General features: G+C 56.7%; 1 protein-coding gene across 1 annotated transcript; it reads right to left on the bottom strand.

Moving 5' to 3' along the window:
* Window positions 1–3,299: 3,299 nt before the first annotated feature.
* On the bottom strand, window positions 3,300–6,484 carry LGALS1 (galectin 1). The gene is made up of 4 exons (XM_036301151.1): window positions 6,338–6,484; window positions 5,123–5,202; window positions 3,818–3,989; window positions 3,300–3,497 (listed from the first exon to the last, which is right to left on the bottom strand). Exons 1-4 carry the CDS (start codon window positions 6,344–6,346, stop codon window positions 3,351–3,353), a joined length of 408 nt encoding a protein of 135 aa, XP_036157044.1. The 5' UTR covers window positions 6,347–6,484; the 3' UTR covers window positions 3,300–3,350.
* Between the last annotated feature and the right edge of the window lie 4,291 nt (window positions 6,485–10,775).

Raw genomic sequence — 10,775 nt, 5'->3', positions numbered from 1 at the left:
ATTTTATTTTTTAAAAAATATATTTTATTGGTTTTTTACAGAGAGGAAGGGAGAGGGATAGAAAGCTAGAAACATCAATGAGAGAGAAACATCGATCAGCTGCCTCCTACACACCCCCCACTGGGGATGTGCCCGCAACCAAGGTACATGCCCTTGACCGGAATCGAACCTGGGACCCTTCAGTCCGCAGGCCTACGCTCTATCCACTGAGCCAAACCGGCCAGGGCTAAGTGTTTTTATTTTTATTTTTTAAATATTTCTTATTGATTTCAGAAAGGACGGGAGAGGGAGAGAGAAACATCAATGATGAGAGTGAATCATTGATCGGCTGCCTCCTGCACACCCCCTACTGGGGATCGAGCCTGCAACCCAGACAGGTACTCTGACGGAGAATCAAACCTGCTGACCTCCTGGTTCATGAGTGAATGCTCAACCACTGAGCCACACCAGCCAGGCCTGATCCTACTTTTGATTCTGATGTTCACTTGGGGGTGCTCTCCAAGATCACGTTTCTGGAAGTAAACTACCTGGATTAGAAACCTGGTATCCCAATTACAGCTGGGTGCTGGACCACTTGCCTTTGCTGTGCCTGAATTGCCGTTTGTAAACTGGGGATAATTATAGCGAACTTTGTAGTGTTATTGTAAGGCAGTGGTTTTCCAACTTTGGTGTGCGCCAGGATCTCCTGGGGGAGGGGGCGGGGCATGCTGAAACCCAGATCCCTTGGCCACACTCCAGAGTTTCTGATTCAGCAGGTCAGGAGTGACCCCCAGAATTTGCATTTCTAACACTTCACCAGCTGATGTTGCTGATCCACGGACCAAACTTTGAGAACATGATTGTGAGGACTAAATGAGTTATGTAACATACGTATCTAATCATGCCACATGTTTGCCACACAAGCTGTCTCCCCTCTCTATGCCTCAGTTTCCCAAGTATGGAGTAGGGGTGTCATAACTAATCCTCTACTGGAAATGCAGGCGCGGATGTTAAGGCATTCACTAAAACAACACCTGAAGGGGAGTTTTAGTAACTGGGATTACATGCCTGAACCTCCCTGTAAACAATCATATAAATGATGCCACTTTAAATGGAGCCAGAGCTGCCATCCCAGAGGGAGCTGCCTTATGCCTCAAATCTTTGAAAAGTAAAAAACAGGGCAAAGTAACCCTGGACAGGCCTCAGCAACCTTGTTTCCCTAAGAGCTGTTTGCAGAGATAATAAGAAAGCAGTTATCGTGACTCATGGAATGATGACTACTAGACTGAAAACTTAAAACATTGTTTAGCATTCACAACACTATGTTGTTATCTGCACCAATAGAAATGCCTTCCTTCTATTGATGTAATTGTCCCCCTTCCCTGTCTCATAAATACCACTTGCCTCTGTCTCCTAATCAGAATATTGTTTGGGCTTTTGCCTGAATTAATGATTCCTTAATAACTATCTTTGCTGGTCTCAAATAAATGCTTGTTTGCCTCTCACCTTGAAAGGCCCCTTTATTCTTAGGGTAGCACTCCATTCTCAACGCATCTGTGCTGGGTGGCCCTACAGACTGCAGGAGTTCGGGGTTGGCTCCTCCGGTGTGGAGTGCTTCCCAGCGGTGCTGACCCCAGAACAGCTGAGAGTGGGGATACCAGAGGCATAAAAGACTCTTAGGACCCATCCCGCTCCTTTGATAAGTGAACGGATCCCAGAGAGCAAGTAAGCACTCTGAGTGCCGGCTGAATGCCAGGCACACAGAGAAGGGAAGAGCCCGGCCGGCCTGCTCCAGTGGTTGAGCGTCGACCTATGAGCCAGGAGGTCACGGTTCAATTCCCCCCAGTCAGGGCACACGCCCAGGTTGCGGCTCAATCCCCAGTGTGGGGCGTGCAGGAGGCAACTGATCAATGATTCTCTCTCATCACTGATGTTTCTATCTCTTTCCCTCTCCCTTCCTCTCTGAAATCCATAAAAAAAGATATTTTTTTAAAAAAGAGGTGAAGGAAACCAACATTTACAGAGCCCTTCCTATGTGCCACGCACCATACATTCTCTACATTATCTCAGCAAATCCTTGCAACAACCCCATAGGGTAGATACCAGTATGAACGCAATTTGGTAGATGAGGAAACAGGTTCAGAGACGTCCAGTAACTGCTCTGCGGGCAAACGGTGATGGAGCTGGGGTTTGAACACAAGTCAGATTCCAGCCCAGTTTCCTTCCTCCATGTGTAGTGGTCTCTCTGCTGATCTGTCCCCCGGCTTTCCTCTGGCTCCATGTAGACCCAGTTCTGGTGCATTGTGGGTGTCCAGCCAGCTTAGGGAGAATCAATGAGTGAACTCTCAGAACCAGAGGCAGTTGAGGGGACACTTTCTCCAACGTCCAGCAGAGGGCGCCCTCCCACAGCCAGATTTCCAAAGCTGTTTCTGGGTGGCCACTTGGGTGACTCAGGAGAGCCTGGAGATTGGGTGTGGCTCTTAGGAGCCGCAGCCTGTGCGCTCCTTCCTTCCAGGCCCTCTTATAGAAATGTGCTTCCTAGGGGACCTGCCGAGGTGGGACTCCCGCCTGAAAGGGCCCAGGTGTGAGTAATAACCCCCCTTTTATGGGTGAGAAAATGAAGGCTGGAGACAGACAAAACCTCCCCAGGGCCCCCCAGCTGCTGCTGGCTGTTCTGGGAAGTGAGATTCGCCAAGCTCCCATTCCCCTGCTCAGCTGGGTGTGGCACAGACCAGGGCATCACGTTGCCACTCAGAGGCTTGAGGGCAGTGGGGGCGAGAAACCACTACTGTTTACCATGGGCCTTGCACTCATCTTCCTCTCACACATTTCTCTTCATCCTCACAACTGGTTATGTGCCCCTAGTCCCCCCGCATGTGAATAACCAAGGCTCCGTCAGTTCATGCACACAAGGCCACACAGCTGCAGCCCTCACCACCGTCTGAACAAACCAGCTCTTTCTAGCTCGTGAGAACAAATGAGGGGCCCAGTTACCCTTCTCCGTGCTGCCCCAGATACCAAGGCATGAGTCAGTCCGTCCTGGCCTCTTTCCCCCTGGTTTCACTTATTCATCTTTTGAGCACCTACTGTGTGCTGGGGCCCACTAGAGTTGGAAGCTGTGTGTCACCAAGTCCCCTACTGTGTACTGAGCTCTCTTCTCCACCTGGGGACTCAGGGGAAGAAGATGTCACTGTCACTTAGCAGGTGTGCATCAAGGCAGTGGATAGCAGAAAGGGGCAGAGCCTGGGGGTGCTAGTGGAACACGCCCTCTTACACTTACACTTACACACACACACACACACACACACACGTGAGGCTGGTTCAGGGGGAAGAGGCAGCAGCCTTTATTGGGTGCTATGGGTTGGCTGGCTTCAATCAAAGGCCACACACTTGATCTTGAAGTCACCTTCAGCTGTCAGGTAATTGATGGCCTCCAGGTTGAGGCGGTTGGGGAACTTGAAAGAGTATCCATCTGGCAGCTGGATGGTCAGGTCGGCCTGGTCGAAGGAGATGCACACCTTGGGAGAGGAAAAGGGCAGTGAGCAGTGTCCCCAGCGGGAGCCTCCGTGCAGCCACAGCCATGGCCCGCAGGCCACGGGCCCTCCCAGAGCCCTTTCCTCCTGTGGCCCTGACCGCTCTACCTCACCGGTGAGTCCACTGAGGTTGGGGGAGGGGGATGACACAGCAGGTGAGAGAGGGAGAGAAGGGGGTGGGCAGGAAGGGCAAGGTGGGGCCTAGGTCTCTAGTCACTAAACCCAGCTCTGCCCCAGCCCACCCAGCCCCCGGCCCCCGGCCCCAGTCCCCAGCCCCTTGCCCCAGTCCCCAGCCCCGAGCCCACCTCTGCAACACTTCCGGGCTGGAAGGGGAAGGCAGTCTCCCGCTGCTCAGCCCCCCAGGCCCCGCCATCCTTGCTGTTACACACAATGGTGTTGATGTCTCCATGTATATTGAAGCGAGGGTTGAAGTGCAGGCACATATTGTTGTCATCTTTGCCCAGGTTCAGCGCGAAGCTAGGGGGTAACAGGTGGGAGGGATTGAGGCCTCCGAGGCCAGCTGTAGGCCAGCGGCAGCCCCCTCAGACCAACCATTCTCTGGCATGCAATGCCTGGAGAGCTGGGAGAATGCATTCAGCCCGGAGGTGAGAAACCACCTCCTTGATGTGTGACCTGGAACAGGTCCCTGCCACTCTCTGGGTCTCAGGTTCCTCATCTGCACAATGGGGGCCACACAAGAGGGAACTCTAGGGGTCTTGCTGTGCTGACAGCCAAGACACTTGCAGACTGTCGTTTGTGACCCAGCCCTTTGGCCGCGGTCGGAGACTCCCTCCAGATGACCTCTGGGAGTGCAAGTGTCCCCTCTGCCTTGTGTGTCTTTGTATCCGTGGTGCCCAGCACGATGCATGACATGCAGAAGGTACTCAATAGCTCTGGGGCGAATGAACAAATCACAACCCATTTGCTAAGTGGAGGAAATAGCAACCCTGGCCCCTGAGGTTTGGTAAGAATGAAATGAGTAATGCACGCGGCTCTGATGGTGTCAGCTGATCATCTCCGCACCGAGAGATCCGGCATCTCACATCCTCCACACAACCACCGACCCCTTGTTTTGGTTACTGATTAACAAACTGAGGCTCAATGCAGCTGGTTGACTAGTCCAAGGTCGGTCACATGGCTGCTGAGAAAACAGACCAGCGGGCTGAATGATGAGTGAAGGAAGGACCGAAGGAGTGAAAGGTTGAGTGCCGGGCTGCGAGTGAAGAACGCAGGAGAGAGGGACCGCAGAGGGAGAGCATTGGGCGTGACACCGTCTCATTTCCCTCTCCCCGCCCTGCAGCCTCAGGCCCGCCCAGAGCCTGGAGGAGGGGGCAGGCCGAGGTGGGCGATGGAGCCGCAGCTGGTTTAGTTTAAGAGGCTCCAGTCGGGAGGGGAGGGGAGGGGAGGGGGCGGCACTGGTGGAGGCATCCAGATCCCGCGGAAGAAGTGACTCATCCAGAAAACCCAGCTTTGGCCAGCGGCCACCAGAGAAGAGGCCAGAGTGGAGCCTGGCTGGCCACGCCCCTACCTGACCTGGGGCTGGACCCTCCGGCTCCCAGACTCCCAGACCCGGCCACCGCCTCCAGCCACTCCCGCCTTCGCCCCCTCACCTCTTGGCGTCGGGGGCTATCTCGCCCCGCACTCGGAGGCACTCCCCAGGTTTGAGATTCAGGTTGCTGGCGACCAGATTCTGCAGGCAAGACCCCACCCAGACCGTTAGAGGATGCAGCGTCCCTGGGGGTGGGGTCGTCTCCACCTGGATCCTCTGACCCCGTCAACTGGGAAATCAGGTGCAAGTTCTAGCCTTTCTTTCTCTCTGTGGCCCTGGGCAATTCCCTGCTCCCAACCAGGCCAGTTTCCTGGTCGGTTTCCTATCCGCAACACGACTAAGGTTTTAGAATCCAAGGTCTAGAAGGTTCTGCGGTTCAGCGTGGAGATTTTGGATTCTGGGTGCTCTCGTGCCTCATGGAACGGATGGCGAGAATCAGACTCTGTGAGTGAGGGAGTTGGTGCAAAGGAAGGTGGACGGAGGGGGTCTGCCCCTCTGCTGGAGAGGAAGGGCCTGGGGCTGCAGACCCCCCACCAGCCCCTCTGCAGAGGAGGGAGGTGGAGAGGAGGCCCCACGGAGCAGGGCCAGGCTCCCTTGGGAGGGAGCGAGGCCTTGGTCCGAGTTGGCATCTGGCTGGCTGGGGGTTAACAAGATTGAACGCACAGCTGAACTGCCAGCGAGTGGTTCCCCCTGCCAGAAACTTGAGCGGTTTCCCTCCGGGCCTGGGGAAGATTCCGGCCTCCTTCTCTCCCCCGGCCCCCACCTGACCAGCCTGCACAGAACCCCTTCCACCCACTAACCGGGGAGGCCCCTTTCCCGGGCAGCCATCTCGGGTCCTGGCGCCTTTTCAGACTCTCTAGAGCAGAGGGTGACTGGCCTGGCCCGGTGACTGGAACAGCTGCAGCGGGGGTGGCTTTTTGGGGTGGAGGAGGGGGAAGGGACAGTGGCCTGGGTGCCATCAAAGTGCCTCCCCCTCCCCCAAGCTGGCCACACCCTTCCTACTCCTACTTCTCAGAGAGCTGCAGAATGTGGGACCTTGGCAGAAATAACTGTGCTGTCAGACCCTGGAGGAATCCAGAACATTCTTAAGCCCGAGAAAGTCTTGGGGGACCCTGGTGCCCACCCCCATCTTACAGATGGGGCCACTAAGGGCCCAGAAAAGAGAAGGTACTTGCTCATGGCCACACCGTGGGGACTAGGACCCTGACTGCCCGCACCCTCCCAGCTGTCTGCCCCCACGCCACCCCGAGCCTTGGGGCGGGGTCCCCGCACTCACACAAGCCATGACTGAGGACAGAAGGATGGTCCTGGGGACTGCAGCACCAGCTGTCTGAAGACTCCACCCGAGAGATGGGCCCTGAGCCGCTCCCACCCTTTTAACGGGACCAGACCCCGGTGAGTCCCGCCTCCTGGAAGCTCAGCCAATTGCAAGTCAGGACAGGGATAGGGGCCACTGGAGGCGGAGTCCATGGACTTTTGCAGCCAGTTCTGGAGCAGAGCTGACCAATCAGAATGGTGACCCCCCCCTCCATGCCTTCGTAGCCACGCCCCCAGGGCCCAGGCTCCACCTCTCATTCTCCCTCATCCCTCCCCAGACCCCACGAAAAAATTGTGCGGTGGCAGGAATTGGGGGAAGCCAATGGAAAATAGTTTGAGGATGAGCTAGGCCCAGGAGTTGGCGGGAAGGGGCCTGGGGCCAGCAGGCTGAGCTAGGGGTACCCAGGGAAGAATGTGGAGGGGATGCAAGGTCCTTCGGGGAATTAGACCTGGGGTTCCTGAGGCTGCACCCTGGCACCGCCAGGCTGTGACCCCTTCTGTAGGCCTATGCAGAGGGCCCAGGACCCATTAACCACAAGGCCCTGCCCTACCCGGGCCTCCCCCGGAAGCAGGGATTGTGGCTGCAGCTCCGCGTGCTTGTCACTAATGATAAAGAAAGGCTGGGCCAGATGCCAAGTCTGAGCAGCTGCCAGGGTTCAGGGCTCAGGCCTCGGCCCTCCTGAGGCGCCTGCAGGGGATCCTCCAAGAGCCCCTGCTTGACAGCCTCTGGCCTGTCTGAGAGGGTCAGGTGGGGGCGAGGGTGAGCTGGGGGGTGACGGGGGGAGGCGGCTGCTGATCCAAGCCATGAGGGGTTAGGGTCCCTGCTCTGTGCACCCCGCCCACCCTCCTCACATCTCTCCCTCCAAGGCCAGGCACAGCCCTATCTTTCCCATCTGGTTAGCAGATATTTTACTGAACACCTACTATATGCCTGGCCCTGAGCTGGTCTGAGAGGATTGAAAGAATGGAACCCTGCCAGTCCCTGCTCCCAGGCCGCCCACTGTTAGGGCAGAATCTGGCCATGAGCCCAGTGAAGGAATAGCATGATGTCAGCTCTAAGACAAGTCACCAGTAAGCATCTTGGTGGCATGGAGGCTGTCCAGAATGTGAAGGTGGCCTTGAAGGATGAGTGGAGGAGGAGGGCTGGCGTCCCAGCCTGGGCAGAGGCTCCGAAATGAGAAAGCACAGACTTGGGGAACAGTGAGCATGTGGCCACGGCTGGAGTTTAGGGTGTGCTGAGGAAACATGGAGCATGAGGCTGGGAGGCCAACAGTACCTGGATGAGGAAAGGCTTCCCTGAGGGGCTTGCACCTGATTTTATCTGAGGGCGCTGGGGAGCCACAGAAGGTTATAGGGAAGGTGAGTATTGAGGCCAGATTTGGGCTTCAGGGAGGATCACTGTCGCAACAGAGTTGGGGGTGAGTTGGAGGGGCGCTCACATCACACTCAGGAACCAGGTGGAGAGAGGGGTCTGGGGAGCACTGGGCAAGGCGGGAAGCTACTAGGGCAGTTGCCAACGGCACTTTCTTCTCCAATCACTGTCCTGAAATTGGCAGCACCAGAAAGGAAAGAAGATGTGGACCAGGAGCGACTCCCACCTGGAGGTCAGGCCAGCAAATCCACCCTGCTCTCCATTACCTCCCCAGCCCAGCCTCCTCTGTCCCACACCCCACGGGCCACCTTCCTCCAGTGACTGCAGCCCACCCTGGCAGGGAGGACCGGGAGGACCAGGAAGACCGGGAGGAAATGGGATTGCCAGGCAGGCCCAGAGAGGAGGCTGGGCCACACCCGCCGAGCCCCTTCCCCCTCCTCCCAGACCCAGCCTGCGGCCTCGGAAATAACCACAGCAGCTGCACTTTTCCCTCCAGGGCCTCTCCCAAACCTCAACCTCGGGAGGGGGGGGGAGGGGGGGGGGAGGGGGGAGGGGGGGTGGGGCCCAGCTCCACTGCCTCTCCTCTGTGCTTCTCCTCCAGGGGCCACAGGCACCCTCTCTGCCTGATCAAGAGTCCGGGCGTTTTAGGAGGAGGCCCAGTCCTTGCCCAGCTGCCACCGGGTGGGCCAGGCCGGCTGGTCCGGCCCAGTAGGCTCTCAGGGCCCCAGAGCTGCTTCTCCGCTCCTCCCCCTGGAAGACGGCCCACACCAGGAGTGTTTGCTGTCGGACAAGGGGCTGCTTACTCCTCTTCAGCATCTGGGCGGCCGCGGGCTGGTAGGGAGAGATGGTGTGGCTCGGACAGTAGGCCCCGGAAAGGCCCCTGTGGGAGTTTGGAGACTTGGGTGTTGGGCGTAGCCCTGCCATGCCCTCCCCGAGGCATCCTGGTAAGTCCCTTCTCCCTGCTTGCCTCAGTCTCCCCATCTGTACGTTGGGGAGGCGAAACCCTGCTCTGTACAAGGTTAGTACAAGGTGGAGTTCTGGTCTAAATAGAGGGTGTTTTTCATAGTCTCAGAAGGTCTTAGCTTCTTTTCCCAGGCTGTTTACCTTCCTGGGGTCAACACCTCTGGGGGGCCCCTCCACCCCCACTTTCTCCCCATCAGGGCCGGGGAGAGAATCTTCAGATTCCAGTGTTCCCTGTACCAGGGCCTGTGGTTTTCCTGGGGGGAGGAACAGGGACAGGGTGGATTGTGTGGTGGCGCCCACTTATCTGCCAGGCCCTGTGCCTGGCGCCTCGCTTTCATACATTATCTCATTTCATCTTCTCCTCACCTCGTCTTGTCTGCATTCCGGGCTGAACTGCACAGGGACGCGGCTCTGGGCCCTGAAATGAAGCTGATGTTAGAAACAGGAGAAGAAAGGCAAGTGCTGCCCTGGCCGGTTTGGCTCAGTGGATAGAGTGTCGGCCTGTGGACTGAAGGGTCCCTGGTTCAATTCCGGTCAAGGGCACATGCTTGGGGTTGCGGGCTCGAATCCCCAGTGGGAGGCGTGCAGGAGGCGGCCAATCAATGATTCTCTCATCATTGATGTTTCTCTCTCTCTCCCTCTCTCTTCCTCTGTGAAATCAAAAAAGAAAGAAAGGCTTGGGGCTGCCTGACTGTGACTGTAGCCAAGTCCTTGACCTCTCTGAACCCGCTTCCAGGCTGGAAAGTGGGACTGTCCCCAGGCGCCGGCTGGTTGGAGGATGACAGGATGATGTGTGAGGGACTCAACATTAGTTCTCTGCTCCTCCCCAGGCCAACGCCCTTCCCCCAGCGTTCTCTCCCCCCTCACCATTCTGCAATGGAGGCAGTGGGCTCTCTGAAGTCCTCCATCCTCCAGGCCTGTCCTACAGGCTGCACCTTGGCTGCTGCATGAGATGGGCTCGGCTTGCTCGGACAGGGGGTCCAGAGCGGTGCGGCCCTCCCAGCCTGCCCTGCCCCTGCGAAGGCTGTGCCTCCTCCAGCTGGCAGTGGCGGAGAGGGCTGCTGGGCCCACTGAAACACTTCCACACCCGCTGCCCCTCCTGGGTGGCAGGTGGGGAAGGTGTGGTGGTCGGAGCCAGGAGTCCTGGGAGTCAGAGCAGGGAAGGACCCCACGTACCACTCCCTTATTTGATGGCATAGCAACCAGCGGCCACGGTGGCCACTTGACCAGGTCACACAGGAAGCTAGGGCTGATTGAGCCTTTATCTGCTGAGCATCGATGAGAGAGAAACATCGATCAGCTGCCTCCCGCACATCCCCCACTGGGGATATGCCCGCAACCCAGGTACATGCCCTTGACCGGAATCGAACCTGGGACCCTTCAGTCCGCAGGCCAACGCTCTATCCACTGAGCCAAACCGGCTTCGGCAAGGATCTTTTTTGGATCCTGTTCCATGAAGGGTAGAAAGGACTAGTGTGGGGGTGGAGAATGCCTGACCCCCCTGCCCCCCGACTTCAGGCACTTTTCCTACTGGTTGGTGCAGGAGCCTGCCTCCCAACCCCCAGCTTACCTTGCTCATCCTCGCCTTTCTTGCCTTTGCTTGTGCGGTCCCTCCCACCCAGCCACTCCCCAAACACAGCAGAGGCCTGTCACTTGTGCCTTCCCACCTGCTGTCTGTCCCCCCCTCCCCCCAACCCCCTCTGACCACAGGCCCTGACTCGTCTTCAGTGAACAGTCCCTCTTCTATGAGGTCTGGCAGGATTCATTAGCCCCCCAGGGCTCAGGCACCAGTCTTGTTCAGTGTTTTTTGTTTAAACATTTTCTTTTGTCCTAATTATAGACTTACAGGGAGCTAAGGGCTTTTTAAGAGCTTAGAAAATATTTGAGACCTGAAGAAAGAAAGGAAAAAAAAAAAAGTATTGGCTCCCAAATCCTAAAACGGCAACGCTGGAATTAATAAATGTTTACTGTGTTCAAACGTAAAGGGGGATCGTTATAAAAAATTGTGTTATATTTTAAAACAATTTTGTAGGTTGAATTTTCTTACTTCAGAAGTGGGCCC

The sequence above is a fragment of the Myotis myotis genome, unplaced genomic scaffold (genome assembly GCF_014108235.1).
Source record: "Myotis myotis isolate mMyoMyo1 unplaced genomic scaffold, mMyoMyo1.p scaffold_m19_p_3, whole genome shotgun sequence".
NCBI lineage: Eukaryota > Metazoa > Chordata > Mammalia > Chiroptera > Vespertilionidae > Myotis > Myotis myotis.
This window is presented reverse-complemented; position numbering and strand designations above follow the sequence as displayed.